A 27918-nucleotide genomic window follows, 5' to 3' on the forward strand; every position below is an offset into this window, starting at 1 on the left:
CTCGTTTCACCCGGGTCCAAGGCCAGGCTGGGGGATCCCGGCCTTCTTGCAGGATACGGGCTGTCAGCCCCGCAGGCCGGTCGCACTTCCCCTGGGAGCCGGTCCTCGGTCGGCAGCGTGAGCCAGGACCCTCCCCGCCCAGAGTGCCTTCCCACCGGAGGAGGAGTGTCCCCGGGTTTTGTCTACTCGCCCTGCAGACCCCTTGCCCTCAGTCCCCGGCACAGGCCAGGGTGCTGGCAGACCTGGGCTCCGACAGGCGCTCAGCATATGGGGCCTCGACTGTGACGTGTCCCAGGGAGAGGCCCAAGGTCCTGGAACCCAAGTCGTGAGTGGGGGTTCGCTCCTGGGCCCCAGTGGGACTGAGCGTGCTCAGAAAAGGAGGCCAGCGATTTCAGTCACAGGTGATGCAGCCACGTGGTGAGGGGTTCCCACAGGTTTGGAAACAGCAAGGAGCCCACAGGGAAACAAACAGGAACCATCAGGTCAGCGAGGGTGATGGGCATCTGTGTGGTCACGTCCATGACACGGGGCCTCGTGGACGGTGCTGGGAGGTGCTGGGACCGGCCGGGGAGCGCTGAGCGTCTCCACGGCTGCTCTGCAAACCCAAACCTGCTCTGAGATGAGGTTTGTTTTTAGAAAGCCAGGCCCTGCAGGGCCCGGGCTCCGTCCTGGGGAAGCCGGCTTTGGTCAGCTTCTGAAGGTGCCGTGTTGGGGGAGCGGAGCCGGGAGGGGGTGGGGCTGAGACCAGGCTGGGCCGGAGCAGCAGGATGAGGCTGCCTGACGGGGGGGGGGGGGGGGGGGGGGGGGGAGTCCCGAACGTGTCCTGTCTGAAGGGCCAGTGGGACATCCTGTGACAATGTCAAGTCCTCCGTCTGTGAACCTCCACCCACTTCTGCTCACGCCTGTTCCGGAGCCGCCGCTGCTCAGAAGCCCTGCCCTGTGGGAGCCTGGGACCCGGGGCCGCGAGGCCTGGGACCTTGGACCACGGCCACCTGCAGGTGATGTTTTCTCCAACCAAAGCCCGACCCAGACGCTTCCTTCGTTTTAAAGCTGGTCCTTCCTTTTATGGGCTGTTGTGATGTGGTTAGCAATCTCCTATAATCAGGGAGAACTTTGTGCAGGAACCTCTGCCCCAGGCAGCTGTGTGCACAGGTGAGCACACCTGTGGGCCCTGCGGGCCTCGGCCCCGGACGCGCCTGGGGGAGGGTGGCTGTTTCTCGGTCAGCTGATGGACAAGGCGGGAGGCCCGTTCTGTCTGGATGTGCGTGCGTGTCTCTGCTGACGTGCCCGGGCAGGGTCAGGGTCTGCGCTCACACGGTGTGGACTGGAGGCTGAGGCACAGGATGGGTCCAAGACCCCACAGCTGAGCCCGCTGCGTGGCTCAGGGGGTGAGCGTCGACCTAGGAACCAGGAGGTCACTGTTTGATTCCTGTTAGGGCATATGCCCAGGTTGTGGGCTCGATCCCAATGTGGGGTGTACAGGAGGCAGCCGATCAGTGAGCCTCATCGTTGGTGTTTCTCTCTCTCCCTCTCCTTCCTCTCTGGGGAAAAAAAATCACATAGCCAGTAATTCCTGTCGAGATTCGACCTGGGCATCGGACACTCAGCTCAGGAGGCAGCTGCTCTCGGCGAAGAGGGTGGAGGACCCTGGCGCTGGGGCTGTGCCGGAGCCGTGGAGGGACCGGGCTCTGGGAGAAAGACGGCCAGGGGGTCTTCCCACGGTGGCTAATTTCCCTCCGGAATGGTACGCTGGGGAGACTCTGAATGGGCTTCCCCCACCTTGCCTGTGAGCTTGCCCCCCAAAACTGACGACGACACGGCTCGTGTTCATAGGAGCCAGGTGGGTTCTGTGGGTACAGCGCTGGCCGGTGGGCAGGCCTGCTTCTCAGCCTCAGCGTTCCTCTCCTCACAGCGTGGTGGTCTGGGTGCTCTGAGAGCCGGTTCCAGCCCGCCCTGGATGGGTCCTCGCTCGTTAACGAGTCCCCGGTGTCCTCACGCGTAACGAGCTCAGTGAAATCCCAATATGGTGACGTTCCTGTGCCCGCCACCCTTTACCTCTTAGCAGCGAGCCCTCACTGCTCCTGTTCGTGGAGGCGAGGGCGGGCAGGGAGCCTGGAAAGGTGGAGCTGAGCCGGGGAGGGGCTGGCACAGGCCCCCCCAGCAGTCCCCCAGGGCACCAGGCCGGTGTGTCCCACTGGGACGCCCCGCACCCACCCTGCACCCACCCCGCACCCACCCTGCTGTGGCCTCCTGTCTCACAGCACCCTAGACTCCCAGCGAATCCATTCTGCTCACTCTCACTGCATGTTAGTGGCTGAGGATGGATTTCCATGGATGCTCTCCGGTCTCTGTGGGCACGGCTTAAAAATCAGACGCTAAAAGTTTTAAAAAACAGCCCTACTCAGGTTCAAAATTCTTCCAACATCCCCATTTTAGTTTCATAAAAACTCGCCTGCTGTGCTGGGGGCCCCTGTGTGGGTTTTAGTACAAAACTAGGGGCGGCCGGGACCGGTTTGGCTCAGTGGATAGAGCGTCAGCCTGCGGACTGAGGGGTCCCGGGTTCGATTCCGGTCAAGGGCATGTGCCTTGGTTGCGGGCGCATCCCCAGTGGGGGGTGTGCAAGAGGCAGCTGATCGATGATTCTCTCTCATCGATGTTTCTAACTCTCTGTCCCTCTCAATTCCTCTCTGTGTAAAATCAATAAAATATATTTAAAAAAAAAACAAAACAAAAAAAAAAAACTAGGGGCTGCTTAGGGGCGGCCCGTGGGTTTACCAGCCCCATGGACCCTCCAAGGGAACTGGGGTGCCAGTTTGAGACCTTCCTGGGGCTCCCCCAAGGAAAGCAGCTCAGAGCAATGGCCTGGATGGTGTGAGTACGAGACTGGGTTCACGCTCAGCTGGACCCTAAGGAGAATTGGGAGGGAGAGGGGCCCCTGGGGGCAAACAGGAGCTGGGCACCTGGTCCGAAACCTCTCACTGGACAGCTTTCTCCGGGTCCCCCACATGACCACGAGGGGGGGGGGGCAGTGGGAGGAAGGGAGGGAGCCCAGGGTGGAGGAGGGGTCAGAGACCCTGGGCCCAAGGTTGCGTTTCTTCTCTTGGCTGGAGGGCCTGTGCCACGAAAGGCCCAGCCTGGGCCAGCCGTCAGCTCCCTCCCCAGGCCTCTTGGTGCCCAGTGCCCTCCAGGTGTGGGTGGCCCTGGTCTGAGATGGGTCTCATCATTGTGGCAGGTGCGCAGGGCAGGCCTGCGGGCCATGGGCCAACTCCACCGCCGCCCCGCCCCAGCACCCACCGTGCTGATTCCATTTGGGGGGGGGGGGTCCCTGGAGGACCCTGAACCCCAGACTGGGAGCCAGGCAGTGGGCGGGGCGGGGCCCAGGCCGCGGGGGCGAAATCTGGGCCAGGCGTTCTCTGCTCAGCCTGGGCCTGGCCGCCGGGCCCGTGGCCGGCGCTCTGCTGCCACCTGGTGGCACCGCGCGCGCGCAGCTCTGGCCTTGCCGGCAGGTGGAAAGCAGAGCTGGTGCCTTAGGCCCCAGACAGTGTGGGGTGGTCCCTGCAGGGCTGATGGCTTGGACCCAGAGGCGGTGGTGTTTAATGGAGACGTGAATGAGGATGGAGTGAGCTCTTGCCCGGTCAGCGGTCAGGGCCAAGGTCTGGGGCTGGAAGAGCCAGGCCAGTGTGGCTGGACAGGGCAAGTGGGGGGAGGGAGATGGAGGGGAAAGTGGGGTGAGGAGGGGCAGACCCCGCCTGGTGGGGAACCAGGTGCCTGAGGATCCTGGAGCGAGGGGGCCAGGGGGCGGGGGCGTGTCCCACTGTGGCTGCAGGTTAGACCAGCCGAGAGGGCAGGAAGCGTATGGGCACTTGCCGCCTTGGTGACGGGGCAGCTGGACTCAGACCAGACAGCTTGGAAGGGGCTGGCCTGGGCTAAACAAGGTGGATCAAGGCCAACTGCCAGGTGTCGGTCCAAGCCACACACAGGTGTGATGGGCCCAGGGCCAGGTGACGTTATCCTATGGCCCCACTCTCGGCTTCAGGTCACATGAGCGTTATCACAGTCACTTAGCACAATGGCCAGGGTGTTCCCGGCCTTATCTGCCTATTGGCAAACAGCCCGTGAGTCAGGATATCTCTGTTTCAGTCTAAGGCAACAGGGCCAGGCTGACAGGCTGTTTCTGTGGCAGGGAGTTCACCCTGCAGGTGTGTGTGTGTGTGTGCGTGTGTGCGCGTGCAATTGTTAAATTAAGGTATGATCCATATAACTTAAAGGTCACTATTTTAAAGTGTACAGTTCCATGGTTTTTATGCACTGAGTGGCCAAATTATTATGATCTCTGGACACATACTAATCTGGCCACTCATTGTGTGTGCATGTGTATGTGTGTGTGTGTATAATTAGAGGCCCAGTGCATGAATTCATGCATAGGTGGGGTCCGGTCAGCCTGGCCAGGGGGAAGAAGGGACATGAGCGGTTGGCTGGATTGCCTGCTGGTCAAACTCCTGGTTGAGGGGACAATTTACATTTTAGCCTTTTATTATATAGGATTGACACTGAGTGGCCAGATTATTTGTGATCATTATCTGGCCACTCAGTGTTTATTCACAATATGACACATCCATCACACCACCTAATCCCAAAACATTTCCATCACCTTACAAGAAGCCCCCTCCTGTTAGTGGTCTCTCCCCACCTCCTCCTCCCTGGGCAACCACTCAGGTGCTCCTGTCTGTAGACTGGCTGCTCCACACCTCCTGCCATCGGAACCTCGCCCAGGGCCTTGTGCCGGCTCCCCTCACGGGCCAGGGCACCCAGCTCGTCCAGGTCGCAGCCTCTGTCAGTGTCACTACGACTTCTATGGCTGAGTCATGGCCCACATGTAGATGTGCCACCCTTTGCCTCGCTGGTTCCTCCTTGCATGGGCATTTGGGTTGTTTCCACGTTCTGGCTGTTGTGGGTAATGCTGCCATGAACACTTGTGTACAGGAGGAGGAAAGGGAGGAGGAAGGAGGGAGGAGGGAGGAGGGAAGAGGGAGAAGGAAGGATAGAAGAGAAGGGGAAGAGCGGAGGGGGAAGGGAGGAGAGGGAAAGAGAAGGAAGGAGAAGGAAAGGGGAGAAGGGGAAGGAGGAGGGGGAAGGGAAGAGAGGGAAGGGAGGAGGGGAAAAGGAGGAGGGAGGAGGGGAAAGGGAGGAGGGAGAAGGGGGAAAGGGAGGGGGGAGGAGGGGGAAATGGAGGAGGGAGGAGAGGGAAGGGAGGAGGAGGAAAGGGAGAAGGGAGGAGGGGGAAGGGAGGACGGAGGAGGGGGAAGGGAGGAGGGGGAAAGGGAGGAGGGAGAAGGGGGAAGGGGAGGAGGGAGAAGGGGGAAGGGAGGAAGGAGGAAGGGGAAGGGAGGAGGGAGAAAGGGAGGAAGGAGGAGGGGGAAGGGAGGAGGGAGGAGGGGGAAGGGAGGAGGGGGAAAGAGAGGAGGGAGAAGGGGGAAGGGGAGGAGGGAGAAGGGGGAAGGGAGGAGGGAGGAAGGGGAAGGGAGGAGGGAGAAAGGGAGGAAGGAGGAGGGGGAAGGGAGGAGGGAGGAGGGGGAAGGGAGGAGGGAGGCTTTCCTCACCAATGACAGAAAACAAGCCGGTGTCAACATTAGAATCAGACGTTTGCTGGACGATGGGCAGGCCCTACCCCTGGTTACCTGGCAAGAGTAGAGGCATTTGACATTTTCCTGATTTACATGCGAAGCTCTGGGGCCTGGACTTCTCGGGATGTGTCCAGGACACACTCACCCTGGGTGCAGGGCCAGGTGTAGGACACGGACCCCACGCCTGCCCCTGGGGTAGTCTGCGAGCACCTCAGCCACCCAGCCACGTGGCCCGGTGCACCCACCCAGTGCTGGGGCCTGTTGTGGGGCCTGTTGTGGGCCCTTCTAAGAGCGTGGGCGCCAGGGAGGCCTGGGTGGACCTGGTGTGGAAGCCGAGGAGGCCTCTGTGAGGCTGAGCCAATTCTGATGTCTCCCCCTCCCCTTCCTCTCTCTCTAAAATCAATGGAGACATGTCCTCAGTGAGGATTAACTCACCTATACACATGGAAACGGAGGCTGAAGCACGAAAATATGTGCAGGAGTAGGCCTTCCTTCCCCTGGCTGCTGGCACTGGCTTCCTGTCGGCACCTGGGACCCAGGCTGCTTCCCTCCAGCCCGGCTTTGTCAGGAAGGATGTCCAGAAGACGTCAGGTCTAATTAGCATATTTCCCTTTTATTATAGAAGCCCAAGTGACCGTTCAACGGAGGGACCCTACCGGCACATGAATCCGTGCTCCAGGCCCGGAAATAAAGACAGAGCAGGTCTGACTTTCTTCTTCTTGCCCCAAACTCGGACAGGAATGTGGTGTCCCCGGACAGACCCCCTTTCCTGCCATCAGGCTAGAGCTGGGAGCCAGCGAGGCTTGGAGGGTGAGGCCCCGTGCGGAGAACTGGCTGTGGGTGATGCAGAGGGCGCCCGCCGGTCCCCTGGGACAAGGGGTACACATGCTGAGCAGGTGGATGGAAACAGCTGTGCGGCACCCGACCCACATCACAGGTGGCACCTCCATGGTGACCACTCAGGGACCAGCTGCATCCCCTCCTCAGCAGGTGCAGAGAATTTGCCACCCACTCTCCCTGGTGCCCGTCCCTGGTGCCCATTGGAGGTGCCGTCCGAGGTGCCCGTCCGCGATGCTGCATCTCCACAGGGCACGGAGGGAAGTTAAACTGATTTTGTACTTTCCCACCCAGTTTTCTTTCCTGTCTGGGATTGGCCTGGCCTGCATGGCTGTTGATTACAAGTCTCAGTGCAGGTTCCAGCCCAGTGAGTATCCTATTTGGACCTGGGGCCCCACGGCACTGGGAGCGGCAGAAGTCAATTTCACAGAGGCACAGGGGGACGCTAATCTGGGCAGCAACCCAACAAACTGCGCCCGTGGGTGGGAGGACCCGTCTCTCCAGCAAAGCCACGGAGGAGGCCCATTTACATGCAGCGCGCTGGTATTTTTAACGGTGAAAGCACATGGCTTTGCAAATGTTTATGCATCATTCGTGTGGCTGCACACAGAATCCACTGCAGGTATGGACTGTGTGCACTTCCTCTGGTCCCAGGGGGGCAGTGTAGACCCCAAAAAGCTACGGAAGGCATTGGCTGCATGGGGTCCCACCCTCATCCGGTTCCAGGATTAGGGATTCCTGGTGGTCAGGGTTACTGTGTGATGTGTGAGCTCAGGTAAGTAAGCTGGCACGAAGACCACATTAACCAAGGTAAAGGGCCCAGGATGTGGGAGGTGATTGTCCTGCAGGAGATGCATGTCAAAGGTTAAAGAAATTGAGGTGTTTGGCTGGACTTAGGGGCTCCTTCCTGCACCTCCTGCCAGCCACGCTGGCTTCGCTCTTTTCTGCAAACCCCGCCCCCATGCCTTCCCACCTGGGGAGCTCCTCTCACTGCCCTCCCCCCGAGTGCTCTTCCTGTGGCACAGCTGCCCTGCTAGTCCCTGAGGGCCCTGCCCAAGCCCAGTCCAACTGGCTGCTACGCCCACAGTGAGCTGCCCCCTCAGCATCTGGGCAGGGCCTGCTCCTGGTGGCAGGGGCGAGAAAGTCCGAGTCACTCAGTGGTGGCTTCCTGTGCACGTGGCTTCCTGTGCACGTGGCTTCCTGTGCACGTGGCTGGGACACTGTCAGGGCCTCTGGTTCATAATGGCACCCAGCGCCGAGCACAGCTCACAGGTGTCTGCTGATGGAGTGAAGAAACAGCCCAATTCACTCAGTTAAGGGAGGAAAGAAACAGGAGGTCACAGTTCGATTCCTAGTCAGGGCACATGCCCAGGTTGTGGGTCTATCCCCAGTGTGGAGCATGCAGGAGGCAGCAATCAGGATGTTTCTCTCTCTCTCTCTCTCTCTCCCCATTCCTTTCTGAAATAAAAAAATATATATTAAAAAATATATATATCCTATACAATAAAAGCCTAATATGTAAATTGACTGAATGGCAGAACAACAGTTTGCTAGGATGTGCACTGACCACCAGGGGGCAGATGCTCAATGCAGGAGCTGCCCCCAGCCTGCTGGCCCTAGGCCAGCCAAGGCGGGTGCCTGTGGGGGCCTCCTGATTGCCCTGCCAGTTACCCAGCAGAGGGAGGCAACCGGAGGTGGCAGTGGCAGGGCGTGGCTGGTGAGCAGGCAATGCTAGGTCAGCCAAGGCAGATGCCAGTGGGGGCCCCCTGATCACCCACCCTGTCAGTCACCTCCCAGATCGGCCCTGACCACCAACCAGGCCTAGGGACCCTACCGTGCATGAATTTCGTGCACCAGGCCTCTAGTATATTTATAAAACAAGAAAAGGGTCAGGGAGGAAGGAACTTGGAGAGAATGAGGCCTCTCTGCTGCCCAGGACAGCAGCTCGGTGTGGCAGGAAGTGTCCGACTGGGTGCTGTGGCTGAGGGAGGCCTCCCTGGGGAGCCCCAGGGTCTAGGGAAGAGACGAGGCCCACAGAGGCTGGTGCACACTCACACACCTCTCCACGCTACAGATCCTCAGCCCAGCCCCTGCACTGGGGGTGGGTCCCCCTGCCCTCCCAGGAAGGATAGGCTCTACCTGGCCCTGCAGTCCCAGCTCCAGAGGAGGGACACCCCGCTGTCTCCAGGTCCCGGACCCAAAAACTTTGCTCTGCACGCAGGAACCTGCATGCGTCTCCACTAGCTCCCGCTCGCAGCCTCCGACTCCGCTAATGGAAACCTGGTGATCCATGACCGTGAGTGGCAGACACCTGCTCCGGGTAACGGGGCATAATGTGCGTATCGGTGATCAATCAGCGGATTTGCAAGAGCGGCATAAACTGCTTAATTGTAATTACGCAGGCACGTCGGCACGGTGGCAGCGACATTTGAATAGGTCAGAGGCAGCCCTCGCTGTGGTGTTGTTTGGTATTAAATGCCACTCACTCTCGGGGCTGGGAGCCCTTCCCACGTCGCAGGATACCTCACGCTGGCAAATTGAAAATGTCCCCCCGCTTTTACAACATGATTGATAGCCTCCACAGAACAAATGTTACACCTTGTAGAGCAGGATCCCACCCTGGGGCTGCCCCTGCTCCGGGCACCGGGGTTGTGTGCCCATGAATGGCGGCCAGCAGTGCCTAGCAGCACCCAGCTCCTCCCAGGCCAGGCCTCAGGGATGGTCTCTTCCAGGCAAAGGCTTCCCTCACTAATGAAGCACAGGAATAGAGCAAGAACCGGGAGAAAAACGCACATTTTATTTGCTCGGTTGGTAGCAGAAAAATAGATCTTCAGAGGCTCCAGATCCATAATACCTATGCCTGCTTCATGTCACCATCCATGTACATGCATGTACAGCACAATGTGCTGTGTTCACCACCCACATACACGCATGTACAGCATAACCTGAAACATGCCACCTCCCATGTACATGCATGCATGTATGTATGTATGTATGTACAGCCTGCTTCGTGTCACAATCCACATTACATCTGGTACAGTTTAAAACAATACTTTTTGCACAGCCAACAAGGGATGTAAATAAGAATGAGGACAGTCACGCAGCACACACCTCCGAGGCGCACGCACACACAGGTGCACACGCCTGCCCCTGGCCCAGCCGCTGCTGTAGACGGGGGATGAGAGTGAGCCTGGCCCCCAGGCTGGTGTGCAGACCGGCCTGGCGGGCAGATGCTGCAGCCGGCAGGGCCGGTGGCGAGGGGTGCTGGGGGTGGGCGCCATCACCACAAAGCAGCCGGCCTCTCTTCCGGGACAGTTAAAGGAGCACGGAAGCTCTGTTTGCAGGGATGGGGAGTCCGTGACTTAAGGAAGCCAAGCTCTGACAGAGGGAACGGGAGGTGCCTCATTTACTCTCAGCGCCTTCCAGAGGTCCGTGAGGCAACCACAAATTCCCTGCCTCCTGGGGGACTTTTCGGTTACAAAATGAGTCAATCATCATCATCGAGGGAATCAGATTAAGTGCCATCCACACTTCTGTTCAAATTAAGTCCTAGATAGCAACCAACTGCAAAATGGGCGGGTGCAAAAGGGTAAGATTGTTCAAACAGGTCCCCTGTACACACTGTGATTTTTTAAATGTTCATCTCTGCACAGGGATTAAATAATGTACATTTACAGATGTGGTGTGCCCACCTCCAGTGCTTGGAATGTGCACACTGCACAGTGGAGGGGGCTCTGTCTCCGCCGGCTTTGATGTCACTGTGGATGGCACCTGACTGAATGGGCACTAACCCTCTCAGAAGAATCAGGAAAGTGAGCATTGCCGCCGTGTTGTCCCGGACTTGGACTCTGTTTCTCCCTCCTTCCCTGCTCCCTCTGTCTTTCCTGTAAAAAGTGCATGGAACGTCCTAGAGTCATCAGACCGGCTGCCCACAACTGAAGGTGTGTCTGTCCCTCCCGGGGCTCCCCACTTCCCCGCCCAGGAGGGCGCCTCGGGGGTGGGGTGGGGAGGGCAGCCCCGGCCGCAGTCAGGCCCATTAGATGCTCCCAACTCTCACGAATGACTGGCAGCCAGTGTGGCCGCAGTGACTGAGCGAGCGGACCCAGGGCTGTTCCCATTCCCTGTGCAGACGGATGGGCGGACGGACACTCCAGAGCAAACCCTCAGGCGCGGCAGGGACCGAGCTCTGGGGGCTGAGCCAGCACCGCGGTGCCCTGCACCCTACCCTGTCAGCCTCCCTCCAGCCCGGGCTCCTCGGACCCAGAGCCTGCACGTTGGCAGGTGCCTGCTGGTGGCAGGTGCGGGCAGGGCTCGCTCTGGGCTTCGGTGGGATGAAATCACCCAGAGCCAGGGGACGGGCGGCCCGCGGGGAGGGCAGCCTCGGCCTCACAGGGTCCAGCAGGGGAGGTCGGCGGGCTGGGCGCCCTCCTCGCCGTGGGGCGGGCCTGGCCTGAGGAAGGGGTCCGGAGAGGAGAGGATGTAGTCGATGCTGAACTTGAGGTCCCGGGGCGGTGCCTTCCCGGGGGCGGGGCCGGCGGGGGGCGGGGATTCGGCGCGAGGGGCGGGGGACCCGGGGGCGCAGGACCTGGGAGCGCAGGACGGCCCCTCAGCGCCCCCCGCGCCCCCCGCGTCCCCCGCGCCCCCCGCCGGCCCCCGCGGTCCCTCGCGCCCCCCGCGCCGCCGGCGCCGCCGCCGGAAGTTGCCGTCCTCGAACAGGTCCCGCAGCGCCGCGCCGCCGCCCGCCAGCGTCCAGTAGCTGCCCTTGCCCCTCCCGGGGCCCGCGGCCCGCGGCACCTGCGGGCGGCGAAGGCTCAGCGCGGGGCCCCTCCCGCTCCTCTGGGCCCCTTCAGGGAGCAGGGCCCGCCCCTGTCGGGGGTGGGGGGCGTCGCCCATCAGCAGGTGGGGAGCCCCGTTTGCTAAGAGTGAGCTTGGCAGCAGCTGCCGCACCACCCCCCCCCCATGCTCCCTGTCAGACCTGGCCCCGGTTCCCCGAGCCTGCGAGGGGGGGGCGCTCAGGGGCCTGGGGGGGGGGCGGACACCGGGGCTCAGGGGGCGCACAGGGGGCGCTCAGGAGGTGGAAGGGCGGGGTGGGAAGGACAGGGGAGGAGACCCACCTTGACGAAGCAGCTGTTGAGCGACAGGTTGTGGCGGATGGAGTTCTGCCAGGCACGCTGGTTGGCGCGGTAGAAGGGGAAGCGGTGCATGATGAAGTCGTAGATGCCCGACAGGGTCGCCCTGCCCGCCGGGCTCTGCTGGATGGCCATGGCGATCAGCGCGATGTAGCTGCAAACGGGGGCGTCAGGCCCGGGGCTCGAGGGGCCCCCGGAGGCCACGCGGTGGTCCTTCCCCCGCCCTGCTGGAAGGGCTGAGGGCTTTGGAGGGGGGTGGTCCCTGGGGCTCCCTGCTCCCTGCTTTGTCCCGACCCCAGAGGCGCCCTCCCAGGCCGGGAAGTTGGGAGAAACGTGGGGCCCGGGGCGCCCCTTCTCTGAGCCCCGTCCCCCGAAGAGGACGCCCTTCCGCCGCCGGCAGGTCCTGGCCGTCCGCCCCGCGCCCTCCCCACCCGGGTCACCTGTGCGCCCTCCCCACCTGGGTCACCTGTGCGCCCTCCCCACCCGGGTCACCTGTGCGCCCTCCCCACCCGGGTCACCTGTACGCGGGCCGCGTGAGCCGCTGCTCAGCGTCCGCGCTGCCGGGCGGGCCATCGGCGTCGTCGTTGAAGCAGTTGTAGGGGTACTGCGAGCTGTCGAACATCCTCGCCCCGTCCGGACCCGCTCTGCCCCGGCTCCCTCCCGGCTCCGGTCTGGTCCGGTCTGGTCCGGTCTGGTCCGTGCGCACTGACGGGACGGCAGCGTTGCTCTGCGGGGTGCTCTCCGCCCGAGCGGGGACCTCGGCTCCTGGGGTCCCCACCTGGCACCACCCCGTTCTTCGGCGTCCAATCCCGGCGCGGGGAGCCCCGCCCGGTTCCGAGGCGGAGGGGAGAGAGCGGGCTCTCGGGCGACCCGCTGCCTGGGCAGAGGCGGGGTGGGCTGGGTGGTCCCATGGGCGGGGTGCGCACCGCGGCCCCTCTCCCTGTCATCACGCTTCCCGCCCTGCGGCCCGGAGTCCGGTCCTCCCTGCACCAGCGGATGTCCCCGGAGCTCCTTCGTCCCAGCCCCTGGGCGCCTGGGGACGGTGAGTCTTCCAGCACAGGGACCCTGGGAGTGCACCCTCCACTGCCAGGCGCCTGCCGCCCTCCCCACCAGCCTCAGTCCTGCTCAGCCCGAGCAGTGGTCCAGGTAGGAAAGGCGCCCGCAGGTGTGTCCCTGCCTGGATCAGAGCCTGTCAGACCCACGAGGGCCTCCCCCAGCCTGTGTGTGTCCCCCCACTATCTTTGTCTCTTACTGCCCGAAGGGGCCTGCTCTAGGGACCCCAGGCGGGCTCAGCCCTTGGCTGGGTCTGCGCTTTTCCCAGCTCTTATGTGCTTGGGCAGCCACGCCACCAACCGCTGCCCCTCCCTGGTGCCAACGCCCTGTTCAGGTGCGTGCGGAGAAGGCAAGGGTGCAGGACATGAGGGGGAAGTCAGGTGGGACCCCACGCTGGCTGGGGGAGCGGGGGCTGTGCCTCACCCTGAATGTGCCCCCCAAAGGCATTTCCACAGATAGTCTGTGGTGCTCTGACCTTGTCTGTGAATCTGCCTGAGGCCAGGAAGGCTGGGTAGAATTCTCCTGAAAGTTTTCCCTTCGATACGGCACCCTTAGCTCAGAAAGACTGGTGCCTCCAGAGCACTCGGCGCTGCCCTTGGTGCGGGAGGTGGGCAGGCCCTGGCTGGTGGGCGTCACACTGGAGCTGGAAAGACATCAGTTGGGAAAGGTAACGGGTCCGTGGGGTCTCTGTCTTACGGTTACAGCAGCATGGCACCTACAGAATCTCACAATGTAAACCTCAATTTAAAAGCCCTGCGTGCTCCGGGCCATCTGAGTTCCATGGCTGAGTGCCATCTCGTGCACCAGGAGGCCGAGGTTTGATTCTGGGTCAGGGCACAGGCCGGGTGTGGGCTCCATCCCCCTGGGGGCATGCAGGAGGCAGCCGATGGGTGTTTGTCATCCATCTTTCTCTCTCTCCTCTCCTTTCCTCTCTCTCCAAAATCAATAAAAACAGATTTGAAATAGTTTAAAAAGCAACTAAAAAAGATAAAAACCCACCCCTTCCAGAGCAGAACCCAGGTGCCTGGGCTGCGGGGGTGTTGCTCACCCAGGCGTCGAGTTACCTGTTAGCGTCTGAGGGACAGAACGCATCACCTCCCCTCTGTGTTGGTTTTCTTTGCTGAACAGTGATGCCACAGCCACTCACCTGCCAGCCCTCCCCCTCCTCTTCCTCTGCTTCCTCCCTCTGAGCAGAGGCGAGCTTCCTGGGAGCCTGGCTCTGGGGCTTGTACTCCCAGGAGCCCAGGGTCTGGCAGAGCCAAGGAGACAACGTGGGAGTCGGCGGAGCACAGGCCCATCCCCACCCGCCGGCTCCGTGCCACGGGCTCTGGTGCAAAGTAGTGAAGTCAGGATGCCAGCCCCTGGGGAGGCGGAGACACCTGCTGTCCTACCCAGGCTCCCAGGTCCTGGCAGAGCCTCCTGGGACCCACCCAGACCAGATCTTGGGGTGTGTTCTGTCCCCCCCATTCCAGGTAAAGCTGCCCTGAGCGCAGCACCTTCTTCACAGCACTGTCCCCTCCCCGTGTGGGGGCCCCCCTTCCGTGTCAAGGCCGCATGCTGGCCCCTAAGGCACCGAGGACAGACCAGGCCTGGCCCACCGCTCTGGCGATCAGCTCTGACTAGGAGCTGAGCTCTCATTACCAACAGCACCCCTGCCCCCCTCCGCCCCCACTCCCCACAGTGAAAAACACTGAAGTAGAAACAGCAGGAGATGAGAGGTGCCTGCCTCCCAGCTGCCAGCTGTGGAGCGGGAACCAGGACCCAAACCCCACGGCTTGCTCCGTGACAGCCCCGGCGGTCCCCGCTGCTGTGCCAAGGCGGCTGATTCTGCCGGAGTCTGTGGCACCGGCAGCTGGTCCTTCAGTGGGCGCAGGGCCTTCTGTGACCCCAGGGAACGGCCTCTGCACCTGGGCCTGGGGCCTGGGGGTTCCTGGGGGGGGGGGGGCTCCTGGGTCACCGGCCAGCTGCTTCCAAACCCACCGAGAGGAAGAGCGTTTATCTGAGCTCAACAAAGACAGAGCCCGCAGAGGCGGACAGACAGAGTCTCAGGACAGCCAGCAAGCTCACCTGCCAGCCCGCACTAGAAGCAGGGCAAATGTCCAGGTCCCAAAACCCATGCAAGTGCTCGGGACGTGCATGCACGCTTCCTGGTCAATTACCGAGTCAGCTCTGCTCTGAGTTGTTTTTTAAATACATTTTTATTGATTTTAAATATTTTTTAATTGATTTCAGAGAAGGAGGGAAAGGGGAGAGATAGAAACATTAATGATGAGAGAGAATTCTTAATTGCTGCCTCCTGCACGCCACCCGTTGGGGACTGAGCCCACAACCCAGGGCTGGGAACGGAGGTGCGTTCCCACAGCCCCTCAGGCATGTGCCCTGACCAGGAATCGAACCCTGGGTCCTGGGTCCTGGCTGGACCGTAGAGCCATGCCACTGGGCTGCTCTGAGTTCTTACGGCACATGAACCCACGGGACCCACCCGTGTGAGCGGACTGCTCGGCGTCACACCTCCTACCTGCAAAGCCAGTTACTGACCGGACCTGTACCCCCAGACAAAAGCTCTGAATTAGAACAGTGGGGACCTCGGGACAGGACGGTGGAGTTTGGATGCATAAGGACAGGCACTTCTCATGTGATGAAGTGACCTGTGAATTCACTGTGATTTCTGTCGTATTTTCTATTGCAGGCATGGCGGCTCCACCTGCCACCACTAGAGACAAAGGCAGCGATACAGCAAGAGCCCTGAGGGCCACCTGAGCCGGCCCTGGAAGGCAGGATGGCAGCTGGAGCTGGGGCTGGCAGGACCTGCTGGGGGCCCATCTGCCCACAGCTGAGGATCCTTGCCTTCTCTGGGCTCTGACATCCTGGCTTCCGACCCCACCCCCCACCTGCCCAGCAGGGGCCCAGCTGTGGCCTCCCTGCCCTGTCTTCCCAGGGTTTCCTCCAGGTGGCGCCAGGGGACTGGGTGTGGGCAGCAACCTCAGTGTGGCCTTCCGGGCGGGGTGACTGCAGGGCACCGCTGGCCAGTGCAGATGGGGAAGGCAGTCGCCCGGTGGGCCCTGGGCAAACCTGACTGGAGCCCCACAGCAACCTGCCCCCGACCTAGGCTGGCTCTGCTGTGCACCCCATGTTGCCCAACCCCACAGCGACAGGGACGCAGCTGGCCCTGAGGCCCCTCCCCCTGCTGTTATGGCTTCTCCCTGCTTACCCCGTTAGACCTGCAGGCTGGGTGCTTCTCCCCGCCTCTGCCTCCTGAGATGGGATGGACTCTGAGCCCAGTTCCCAGAGGCCTGGGCCCGGCTGGCAGTTCTCTCAGCCCACAGGCCCTCCTTCCAAATGCAAGTCCCCCTGTGTATATGGGAGCCCCCCAACACACATGGGGGGCTTGTCCCTCTGTTTTCCCAACAGAGGCCTGAGGTCTACTTTCTTCCCCCACCCACAACCAGGCCTCTCGGCCGCCCACAGCAAAGGTTCCAGGCCCCTGGGTGGGGGTGTGGCCGATGGCAGCTGGGCAGGCTGAGGAGAGGCGGCTAGCATGCTGAGGGTGTGCAAGCTGAGGGCAGGCGGTGGGCGTGCAGGCTGAGGGGAGCCGCTCCGGTGGTAGCTGGGCACCCCTTAGGCGAGGCAGCACCCCAGGGAGTGGCTGGGAGCCTGGCAAAGGCCCCTGGGTCCTTCCCCCGTATGGCCTGCACTTTGGGGCCTGGCCCCAGGAGTCCGTGTATTTGCCTTCCTCCCAGGTCACTGAGCGGCAGGGAGCGTGGGTGCCGGGTGGGCCCAGCTGCCACCGCCCGAGGCGGCCATTGTCAGCCGCGGTGGGCGCCCGGGCCCTCGTCCACCTCAGCCTTCTGAGTGAGGCTGGGAACGGAGGTGCGTTCCTCAGCCAGCACCTCACGCATCCCATGCTCACAGCCCACAGCCCACAGCCCACAGGGAGGGGTCACCTCGAGTTTCTGTTCATTCTAGCCGCCTTCAGAGCCACCCCTCTGCTGGCCTCTTTTTTTAATGTATTTTTTATTGATTTAAGAGAGGAGAGGGGGTGAGAGGTAGAAACATCCATGATGAAAGAGAATCCTGGATCGGCTGCTTCCTGCACGCCCCACACTGGGGATCAAGACTGTGACCCAGACAGGTGCCCTGACTGGAATCGAACCTGTAACCTCCTGGTTCCTAGGTTGATGCTCCACCACTGAGTCATGCGGGCCGGGCTCTGCTGGGTTCTTGATTCTCCAAAATGAGACCAAGCGGACGGAGAGGGGGTTGGTTTCATTCCCCTGTGGGGTGACTACGTACGATGTTTGAATTCTCACCCAATGTCTCCCTGGGCCCTCCGGCTAGATGCTGCCCTGATTATGGACAAAGCCGGCTGCTCAGCTCTCGCCGGGAAGCATGCACTCACCACCAGGAACTGGAAAGTCCTTTTCTTCATCTAGTTCGACCCCCTCAGCCCAGGCTCCCGTGCCCTCCTCTCTGTCTCTCCACATGGTCCACCGGAGACCCGGGGGGTGGGGGGAGGCTTAGGCTGCCATGTGGAGCGGGCCCTTGAAGATGGGAAGGGGGTCAGTGTGACGCGGCTCATGCCATCCAGCTGGCAGGCAGACAGGTCCCAAACGCCATGCCCCGTGTTGAGCTCAGGGAAGTCCACACTCATCAGAGCCTCGGTTTAGACAGTGTAAATGGGCTCAACAGAGTCTACCAGCCACGCAATTCCAGGAGCAGAGACAATGGCCAGAGGGAGCCTGGACAGCCCAGGCCTGAGCTGGCGGGAGCCATGGATCCTGGCCACACGGCTGACCCCCCTGGAAGCCGGCCGGCCCTCTGACCACCAGCAGCTCTGACTGCGTTTTGAATTGGATACAAAGGAACAGTTTAAAGTCTTCACATTCCAGATGAAACCATGGAGAGACGTGCTCCTCCACCTCATCCCTGTTCCTGCAGTGAAACGGGAGACGGGGACCTGGACAGACAGGGACCTGGACAGACGGGGCCGCTCCCTGCTGGGGGGCTGGTGCAAAGGAGGCGAGTGCTCGGCTGGGCAGGAAGATGTGGGGTCAGGCTCTGGGGCCACTGATCACACACACCATCCACACACATCACGCCATCCACACACATCACGCTATTCACACACATCATGCTATCCACACGCAACGCCCTTTCGACACTTCCTAGCCTGGTGCTCGTCGGCTCTGTTGTGGGTGAGGTTGCTGTTGGATCCCAGCCCCCACGCCCACTCATGACCTTGGAGAAAGCTCAGGCGTTACCCTGGGCCCCTCCTGCCAGCCCAGGTGCTTGGCCACCGGACACTTCAGAAGCCAGGGCTGAGGCCCTGCCCAGCACCAGGACTTGCTTCTTTGGAGGGCGGGCAGCTGGGCTCAGGGTGAGAGGGACCTGGGCCCCCACACACCTTTGCTGAATCTTTATTGCACTTCCATCACATTGCAACTATTCCACAACAATCACCAGGGTAGGGCCCGGGTGACACAGTCACACGGGTCCATCGAAGCCTGGCCCTCGGCCGCCTCCCGGAAGGTCCCGGGCACCGGAGTGCGGCGCTGAGAAACAGCAGCTGTCGTTTCGTCACTGAGAAACGTGTGTCCGCCATCCACGCTGGCCTCAGGAGCCGGGGTCGCAGAGGGCCTCCCAGTGCGGCCGGGAAGGGGGAGGAGAGTTTTTGTTTTAAGTTAAGTCCACAGCGCGAGAGCCTGGCGGGGAGCCTGGCGCAGGGCGGCTGTCCGTGAGTCTGGGGTCTGGTCTCTGTTTATAGACAAATTGTCTGAGTATAAATACAAAACAGCAGGTAAAGGCTCCTTCCGCACAAAAGGGTGGGCGCCTGCTGCTGGGCCGCCTGTCCCTCAGCCGCGTGCTCCCTGCACAGCCACTCCGTCTCTAAAGCCAGTGGAGCGGGTCCTGGGACCCACGGCTGGAGGACCTGCGGCCGGAGGACCCACGGCCGAGTCGGCTTGGGTGTCCTGTCCGTCCCCGGCACCAGCCGGCGGCTGTGGTCACTACCTGTCGGCCGAGCCTCTGTGCCCGGGGTCCAGGGGGTGGAGGTCGTCCTGCACCACGTGGCCCAGCCCGTCCTTCTCCACGCAGGTGCCCACGGCCTGCAGCACCAGGCGCAGCCGCCGGTCCAGGGCCTGCAGGTGCGGCTGGAATAGCACGGGCGCCACCCGGTCCTGCCGCAGGGACTCGGCCATCAGCAGGCTCAGCTTGTACTCCTCCCTGGCCAGCAGCTGCAGCCGCAGGTAGGTGGACTTGCGGATCCTGTGGGAGGAGGGAGACCTCAGGTGGGGACGGCCCAGGGTGCATGGCCTGCCTCCCAGAGGCACAACCAGGAGACGGGTGGTCCTGTGGGCCCTGCAGGCACCCATCACCCAGGCAATCGCCAGGGAAGCGGGACGGCCTGCTCACGGGGACAGAGGCCCCCTGGCCCAGCACACCGGGCTGCACAGGGCGGAGGGCCGTACCTGCAGCACTGCTGTAAAGGAACCAGAATGGAAAGCTCATCGTGGGAGTATTTTCCAAACCTGCAGGAAGAAAAGCAGATTGTCCAGGGTGGCCGCAGGAGGCCGTGTGCAGAGCCTGTGGCCCCAGCAGCCACGGGGACGTGAGCTAGGGCAAGCTGACGCAGAGCCGGGGCGGCAGGACCCTGCCTTTTGGGCAGTGAGCCCCAGGTCCTAGGCAGGCTGAGTGGACGGCGGGAGTCAGCCAGGTCCACACAGCAACACCCCATTACAGCTGGGGACACACAACCCCCATCTGTGAACCTCCAGGTGCCCAAAGCTGGCTGCTCTGAGGCATCAGGCACACACGGCCCTAGCCATCTGCACTGGGGTCCCCATGGCACACCCCTCCCCGTACACCAGGGACTGCCCCTCACGGCCCCGACTGGGGAGAGCCGATGTCGCTGCTGCCGCCCTGGTTCCTACTTGCTGGGCAGACGCCCGGCTGCTCCTCACAGCCCTGCCCTGGTGGCCAGCAGTCTCTTGGGGCCTCAGTTTCCCCAGGACAACATGTGGTACAGCAGAGCCAGCTCACTGAGAAGCAGGTGAGATAGGGTGACATCATATACCCTCCTGCCCACAGGCCTCTCAGAGTGGGCCTTGGGGAGGGCCCTGTCCCTCCATCAGGGGGGCTCCGGGAGGCGGGGCTCCGAGAAGGGGGCTCCGGGAGGCGGGGGTGGGGGGGTGTCCAGGAGGTGGGGCTCCAGGGGCGAGGCCCTCTGAGGGCGAGGCTCCGGGAGGCGAGAGGCGGAGGTGGCAGGCTCACCCTCTCCCGTTGTCCAGGTGGACGATGAAGGTGTCGTTCCCAAACTTCTCAAAAGTCTCGTAGTGATGGCGGTCCATGTTCCCTGCGGAGGAGAGCAGCCGGGTCACGTCCGCCGCAGCTCCGAGATGGCCCCCCCCCCCGCCGCACACACAGCCGACCCCACACCCTCAGCACCAGCAGCGGGGCCGGCCGGACAGCCTGGACAGCCCGCGGCGGGACGCACCCATGAGGAAGTCGAAGATGGTCATGTCCATGATGTCCAGGATGCGGTGGCTGCGGTCGTACGGGGGTGTCTGCTTCACCGCGGTGCAGTAGTCGGGGTCCACTTCCCACCTGCAGGGAGCCCGTGTGAGCAGCCCGGCTTGGGGCGGAGGGGCCCACAAAGGCTGGGCTTGGAGGAATGATGTCACTACAAAACGAAGCGTCTTCGACTGACACCCCCAGCCCCCCAGGCTGAGGCTGTCTCACAGGCGGCGGCTGGGAGGTAATGACGCCACGCCACCCCCCTGGACTGGCCGCCCCGGAGATGACCTCAGCCCAGGTGCCAGGCTTCCGGAGGGCACTCTTAGAAAGAGCCTGGGCACCTCACCCACAGGTGGGGTGGCTAAGAGGACAGGATGTTTCTCCAGCAGGAGGACAAGCGGAGCGGGAGGGACGGACGCCGTGTCTGGACGCTGAGGGCCGTGGTTCCAGAGCCCCAGGGGCCACGTCTCGTTCTCAGAGGAAGGACGCCCCTCCCAACCACCCAGCACGCAGTGGCCATCACACGTGGGCAGGGCCCTCACATCCATGTGGCCATGGGCGAAGCCCGGCCCCTCTGAGCTTGTCTTTCTGCTGCCAGTGGAGAGCAGCAAGCCCTCCCGGGGGCCTGGCTCAGGGCTGCCACGGCCACGCTCCGCCCACACTCACTCCGCCTTCTTGCGTTTGTGGTACGAGCGTCTCCATGGGTTCCGCCACGTCTTCCTCTTGGCCAGGGACAGGTCCGGCAGGAAGGCTGCCAGCGAGCCCTCGATCTGGTCCGGCTTCCCGCACAGGGCGTGCTCCGTGGAGCAGTAGTAGGAGCACTCCCCGTAGAAGCACACGTTGTTGGCTGGCGGCAGAGGGTGCGCTGGTTAGTGGGTCCCGGGAGCCGGGCCTCCCCCGCACTCTCAGATGCATCTCAGCAAATCCTCCAACCCCGGGTTACAGAAAAGGAGGCTCAGCCGAAACCGGTTTGGCTCAGCGGTAAAGCGTCGGTCTGTGGACTGAAAGGTCCCAGGTTCGATTCCGGTCAAGGGCATGTACATTGGTTGTGGGCACATCCCCAGTAGGGGGTGTGCAAGAGGCAGCTGGTCGATGTTTCTCTCTCATCGACGTTTCTAGCTCTCTATCTCTCTCCCTTCCTCTCTGGAAAAATCAATAAATTATATTTTTTTAAAAAGAAAAGGAGGCTCAGAGAGGGCAGCACACCTGCCCGAGGCCACACAGCTGTGAGCGTGAGTTAGGGTCTGAACCCGGTTCTTTCTGCTCACCCTCAGCATTGAGGGACTGGAGTGAATGGGAATCCTGCAGTCCATGTTCAAGAGCTTAAAAAGGCATTCGTACTATTGAGAACGTGAGGAGACAGTCCCTGGAGCTTGGAGAATGTTTGCAAACCACACATCGGACCAGGACCTAGTATTTATCACATACAAACAACTCTTGCAGCTCGACATTAAAACGATAAATAACCCAATTAATCCGTGGACCAAGGAGTTCAGTGGTGTTTCTCCAAAGAAGACCCACAGATGGCCAGCGAGACGGGAGATCTCAGCGTCGGCCACTAAAGAAACCAATCATGTCCACGCAGCAAGGCCCACTTCACACCCACGCGATCCCAGTGACCATCAGAACAGGTAACAGGTGTCCTGGGGTGTGGAGACAATAGCACCGACACGGGGCTGGTGGGGACATGAAACAGAGCAGCCGCTGGGAATGCAGTAGGATGTTTCCTCAAAACGTGAGATACGGAGTACCCACCGGACCCAGCATTGCCATCCCTGGGCACACGCCCCGAGAAGTGAACACAGGCGTGCACACGGCATGTAGCTGGCATCCATGGCAGCTCTGTTCCCAGCAGCATAGACTGGAAACACACCACGTCCATCACGTGATGATCGGATACACACAGGTGGTCCATAACGCCACGGAGCAGCAGGCGACCTCACACCTGCACCACATGCTGAGGCCACGCAACTGTGTGTGCGTGAGGATCTGAATCCAGGTTCCTCCGGGCACCCTCACCACTAAGGGACCGGAGTCTGTGGACATCCCAGTCAGTGAGCCGGGACCCTATAAGGGGTAAGGCTCACACACTCAATACATGTGAATGAACTGGAATGCATGGGGCCCAGCAAGCGAAGTCAGACCCAGAGGGGCCGCACATTGTGTGACTATTTATGTGAAATGTTCAGGACAGGCAGATCCAGAAATACTGATGGGGGGAGGGGGCAGCTGGGGTGACAGGCAGGGCTTTCTTCCGAGGGAGGGAAACAGTCTAAAATTGGATTGTAGGGATGGTGTACAACACAGTGAATGTTTTAAAAACCTCTGAATGGTGCACTTCAAAATGGTGAAGTTTACAACACGTGAATCATCTATATATATAAAAGTCTAAGCAACCGTTCAACTGGTAGCTATGACATGCACTCACCACCAGGGGGCAGATGCTCAATGCACAGGCATGGGAACAAGGAACAGACTGATGAATTTCAGAGGGAAAGGGGGAAGGGGGGAAAGGGGGAAGAGATTAACTAAAGATCTATATGCATACTAGAGGCCTGGTGCACGGATTTGGCAGGGTATCTCAGACTGGTCTGCAGGGACTGGGCCGAAACGAACAGTCCGACATCCCCAGAGGGACTCTGGATTGCGAGAGGGCACAGGCCAGGCCGAGGGCCCCCACTGGTGCATGGACCCGTGCACCAGCCCTCTCATGTCTCAGTAAAGACAAGTCATTTAGAAACTGCACTTGGCTTGTTGCCCAGACCCGCTCGCTGCCACAGCTCTTGGCGTAGCATCTCTGATCGCCGACCGCGCCCACTGGCCTGTGTATTCCCTCACCGGCCGTGCTCATGACTCATCACTTTGTGGAGAAACTCAGGGGCCTGGGGTGTAGAGCCCGAGCACCCTGAACCCGACACCCACGGCACATTCTCAGCACCTCTGACCCTTCTCTGCGGCCCCGGGACAGCCCCTCAGTGCATCTGCGGTGAGAGGCCAACGGAACAGAGGCCAGGGCTGCCGGGGAAGGAAGAGGCCAACGGCTGAACTAGGGGGCGCCACACGGAACTGGTGTTACTGCCTTAAATTGTGAAACTTTAAAATGTGTCACTAGAAACATAGCAATAAAAACTGCACAAGGAAGTGGCCAGGAGCAGCCACACAGCCTGGGCAGTGGAGGCAGGTATCCCAGGAGTGGCCCAGCCTGGCCCCTGGCTGCAATAGGGGGAGCAGATTTCGGGAGCCGGGGGCTTTTCCAGAATGAATTCTTTCTGCCTTTGAACAAAGCATGTGGCAGATGTCACCGCTATGCCTGCCCAGGGGGCAGACGGAACAGGAAAGCACGGGGGAGGGCCCAGGCGGGGTCAGAGGGCACTGCCGGCTGGAGGCCGTCCTCGGCACAGCCTGTCACGGGCACGGAGCCCGTCTCATGCAGCCAGCCGGGCTTCCCAGGCACGAACCTGGGGAGATGAAGAAGGTTCTCCACAGCTTCTTGTCCCGCGTGACGTCCCGGATCTCCCGTGTCATGTTGACCATCCTGCCGGCCACAGGGGGCACACGGCGGAAGTCCAGGATCCTGTGGGAAGGGCACGGGGGTGTTATCTGTGCCCGTGGCTGCCGCAGGGGGCACCAAGGGAATATGTTTGTCTCTGCCTCGGGCCCAGGTGTCTGCCTGGTCTGCAGAGGACTCTGCGTTGTCACCAGCCTGGGTGTCGTCACGCTGTGGGTCTAGGACACACACACATGCTGGGGCTCCAGAGGACTGGGGAGGGGGGATCCTCTGGACCCTGTGGCTGACCCCAAAGCCAGGCCCACGAATTGCCCCTGGGGGCACTGATCGTCCATCCCACATGGCCCTACATTGGCCGCCTGTCCAGCTCCCGCAGCCAGGGGCCACGTGGAGCCCAGAGGAACCCGTACTGCGGAGGAGGCTGCCCCCAGGACAGGTGACCCCGTAGGGGGCCGTCTGTGAGACGTGGTTCCTCATCCCATCTCACCTCCCAGACACACGCACACCTGCAATTCCTTGCGCATCACTGAGCTCCCGGCGCTCCTCCCCCTCCCTCTTCCCTCTTCCTCCTTCCCTCTTCCCGGTGCCCACTGCCACCCCCCCCCCCCCAGGAGCTTGGCCCCATGGCACCAGACCAGCGCTGTTCTGGTGTGGGAAGGAGCACGTCCACCTGGGCTGTGCCCTGAGGGCAGGGAGTACTCTCTCCTGGGAGAGGCGTGGTTCTGAGCGTGAGCAATCAGATGCCAACAGCGCCTGTGCTCCCTCTGGACGCGGGTGCAGGTGGGCCAGCTCACCTGTCCAGGTGGAAGGCAGCGATCTCCGCATTGTGCCTCTCATAGTCCGAGAAATAGAAAAAGTCAGGGGGTGTCTCCTGCTCTCTCGTTTGCCTGGAAAAAGGGGACAAAACAGAACAGGCCACTGAGAAAACCTCGGGGGAAGGGTGCGTGCGGCTCCTACGCTCTAACTGGGCTCTGGGGCCCGGCCTCCCCACCCTCACTCCTTCTCACCCGCTCCTTGGTCCCTCCCCGACCCAGGACTGTCAGAAACTCCTGGTGACCCCCAACCCTGCCTCCTCCTGCCCCTGCAGCACTGGTGTCACGAACCCTCAGCAGCCTTGCCCATCTCTACACATTGCCTATGCTGGGCCCTGCACCCCCTCAACCCTGCCTTGGCCCCTGTGCCTTCCTGGCAGCCAGTGAGAAGGCTTCTCCCCCGAGAAGCTTGGCACCATGGCACTAGACCACTGCATGGAGCGCCGGGCAGGAGTGCCAGCCAACACCTGCTGTCCATCAGGTGTGTAATAAGCAGATGCACAGAGGAGGGACTGATGAAGAAGCACAGGGAAGAGGCATAAGCCTATTTACAATGTCTAGCTCTTTTCACTGTTATTTCTTCAATTTCCATCATTACCACTACCTCCACCATCATCATCACCACCATCACTATCACCACCACCATCATCATCACCACCGTCATCATCGTCACCATCACCATCAACACCACTATCATCACTATCACCATTACCATCATCACCATCATCATCACCGTCATCAATTACCACTATCACTATCACCATCATCGTCACCATCACCATCACCACCATCACTACGACCACCATTACCTCCATGGCCATCGTCCCTAACACACATTGACCTCTTATTGCCTGATGTGCAGTGGCAACACCTGTGATGCTAAAAAGTGAGCATTTCTATCTGGCAATGCTTTGACCTTTGTTCCTGCCTTCCTCTGAGGAGCCAGGACCTGGATGGCAGGTGGCTCTGAGCCCTGTTGCTGGGAAGAGTGCAGCCACTTCTTACGCCTGTGACCAGGTTCCAGGAAAGCTCCTGGTTGCCTCCCTCCTCCTGCCTCGGGGCTTCCTTCCGTCCTGGGCAGTTCCCAGAAAGGCAGCTCTGTCCCCGCCCCGAGGCTACACCGGCAGCTGCAGGCTGTTCTGGCTTCCCAGGGCCCCTTTCCGGAAAGGCCCCGAAGTGCAAAGTGGCTGTGAATGCTTTTCTGTCTGCCTTCACTCCAGAGGCCCTGAGGTGCTCTAGGTTCCCAGCTTGCTGAGCACACTCCACCCCATAGGAAGCTTGTGTGTGGTTTGAAGACTTCTCAGACTGGGAGCTCCTTGGAGCAGGGACCCACTTTACCCTGTGAGGCCCCCAGGGCTGAGCTGGGTACTGAGGAACACCCAAGGGGAGGACGCACACAGGTTGGACCCTGGTCAGCCTCCCATCCTCTGTTTTGGCAGACACCCATGGGTGAGAGCAGAGGCCGGGTGGGCAGGCCTGCTACCTTCTTGGCCCGTTTCCCAGTTGTAAAACACATCATTTCTCCTCTCATCCTCACAAGGTGCTCAGGCAGGGCTCTGGGGTGTGGCTGGCTGGTACGGCCCTTCCTGTACTCAGAGTCAGTCCCCCCTCCCCCTCTACACACACACACTCACTCGGGGAGCAGCAAGGAGGAAAGGCTGGGACAGATTTGTAAGGCCCAGTGGTGGTGGTGGGGGGGCTGACAAGCACACTTGTAGCATGTCCTGCAGGGACGGAGGGAAGGAAGGAAGGAAGGAAGGAAGGAAGGAAGGAAGGAAGGAAGGAAGGAGCAGCCCCCCGGAGAGTCCCCCACAGTGTCGGCCTCCACGCGCCCTCTGCTCAGCTCTGGCAGCTGTCCCTGCGTCCATCCATGCCCGGCTGCCTAGCAGGGACTCACGGGGACACGTGGGGTGTCCGCACCCCCCTCCCCCCCACCTCCCGGGCTGCCCTCGGACCAGGTGGTGCGTCGCCGACTCTGCCATCGGGGAAAACACTTTGGAAAAGTACTGAACCCACTGCCCTGGGCAGGAGACTGGACTTGGCTGATCCTGGTAACCTGGCAACCACTCCTTCCGCCAGGTGTCCTGGCTGAAGGTGTGCCCAGGTGCGGAGGACAGGCCGGCCCAGGGCATGGCCCGCCCAACAGGGCTTCTCCCTGGGGAGGGGGGATGGACACGGGGGAGGTGGTGCCAGGTGCTGGGGTCGGCGGAGCTCCGAGCTGGCACCTGCCCGGCATAGCAGGGAGACCAGAGGCTGGACAAGCATTTCCTGGAGCAGCACCCAGAAGCCCAGGGCCCCAAGTCAGCGTCTTCCCTCCGCGACAATGAGGAGCTGCCCTTCTTGCCAAAGACTCGCTGCTGGTTCCCTGTGGCTGCTGACGGATGCCCGCAAGGCTGGTGCCTGAGGCAGCCTGGGGAAGCGTGTGACCTCAATCTGTTTCCTCCAGCTCTGGGCACGTCACCTCACAGGAAACGCATCACATCTAAGAAATGACAGGGTCTGCCGAGACCGGTTTGGCTCAATGGATAGAGCGTCGGCTTGGGGACTGAAAGGTCCCGGGTTCGATTCCGGTCAAGGGCATGTACCTTGGTTGCGGGCATATCCCCAGTAGGGGGTGTGCAAGAGGCGGCTGATCGATGACTCTCTCTCATCGATGTTTCTAACTCTCTATCTCTCTCCCTTCCTCTCTGTACAAAATCAATAAAATATATTTAAAAAAAAAAGAAAAAGAAATGACAGGGTCTTGTGGGGAAGTACCTGTTTCCACAGAAGCCAAAGGCAGCACCTGGTAGATGCTGGGCCATCCCTAGCTGCACGATCAGGCCTGGGGCCCTCTGGTTCTGACCCAGGCCCCCGCCTTACTGACACAGAGGTCGGAGGTGGAGAAAGAGGGAGATGCGTGTGCAGAACCAGAGGATGGACATGCAGATCCTGGGTAGGAGCAGGTTTCTCTGACCCAGGTTTGCGCTCCTGCTCTGAAATGGATTCAGTACTTTTCCAAAGTGTTTTCCCCGACGGCAGAGTCAGATGCTGCAGGTGAGGGTCCTAGTCTCTGAGCAGCACAGGCTCCATGGCCCAGAGCTGGGCGTGCGTGGCCTGAAGTGCTGGCCGCCAGGCTCAGGGGGCACAGGAAGGGCCGGGGTCTGGCTGCAGGATCAGTCTCGTGTCTGAGAGAGACCCTGCTCTGTGGGGGGACCCGTGAATGACGGGGCTCCGTGGGAGGACAGTCACCGCAGAGCCCCAACAGCTAGGCCCCACACTCACCAGCCCCTCAACCTTCCATATGTCACCCCCACACAGCCCCCACCGTTACTGTCAACATTTCAATGTCCTTGAATCTGTGCAAAACTCAGAACTCACATTTGTGTTAAAAACAGAGGAAATGGCCCTGGCAGGTTTCTCTGTGGTTAGAGCATTGGCCTGGGACTAAAGGGTCTTGGGTT

The 27918-nt window shown here is 61.2% G+C and overlaps 2 protein-coding genes across 3 annotated transcripts in view; both read right to left on the minus strand.

The window, feature by feature from the left end:
- Positions 1-6936: 6936 nt before the first annotated feature.
- The window catches only part of FAM20C (FAM20C golgi associated secretory pathway kinase), a 37097-nt gene continuing 16115 nt past the window's right edge, over positions 6937-27918 (minus strand). The window contains exons 4-11 of one of the 2 annotated variants that reach the window (XR_006741205.1): positions 24458-24550; positions 23614-23729; positions 20822-21002; positions 20136-20245; positions 19913-19994; positions 19111-19170; positions 18562-18907; positions 6937-6957 (exon numbers count right to left, since the gene is read on the minus strand). Coding sequence is in view for 1 of the 2 variants with exons in the window: in XM_036432609.2 (XP_036288502.1) it covers positions 18649-18907; positions 19111-19170; positions 19913-19994; positions 20136-20245; positions 20822-21002; positions 23614-23729; positions 24458-24550 (901 nt within the window). In the remaining variant the exon portion in view is untranslated. Of the gene's footprint in view, positions 6958-18044; positions 18908-19110; positions 19171-19912; positions 19995-20135; positions 20246-20821; positions 21003-23613; positions 23730-24457; positions 24551-27918 lie in introns of those variants that run through there. The other variant, XM_036432609.2, reaches the window with a different exon arrangement.
- Positions 10848-12212, minus strand: FOXL3 (forkhead box L3). Its single transcript, XM_036432611.1, has 3 exons — positions 12109-12212; positions 11576-11744; positions 10848-11255 (listed from the first exon to the last, which is right to left on the minus strand). The coding sequence occupies exons 1-3, from the start codon at positions 12210-12212 to the stop codon at positions 10848-10850; spliced, it is 681 nt and encodes a 226-aa protein (XP_036288504.1).

This window comes from Pipistrellus kuhlii, unplaced genomic scaffold (genome assembly GCF_014108245.1).
Source record: "Pipistrellus kuhlii isolate mPipKuh1 unplaced genomic scaffold, mPipKuh1.p scaffold_m20_p_113, whole genome shotgun sequence".
In the NCBI taxonomy this organism is placed as follows: Eukaryota; Metazoa; Chordata; class Mammalia; order Chiroptera; family Vespertilionidae; genus Pipistrellus; species Pipistrellus kuhlii.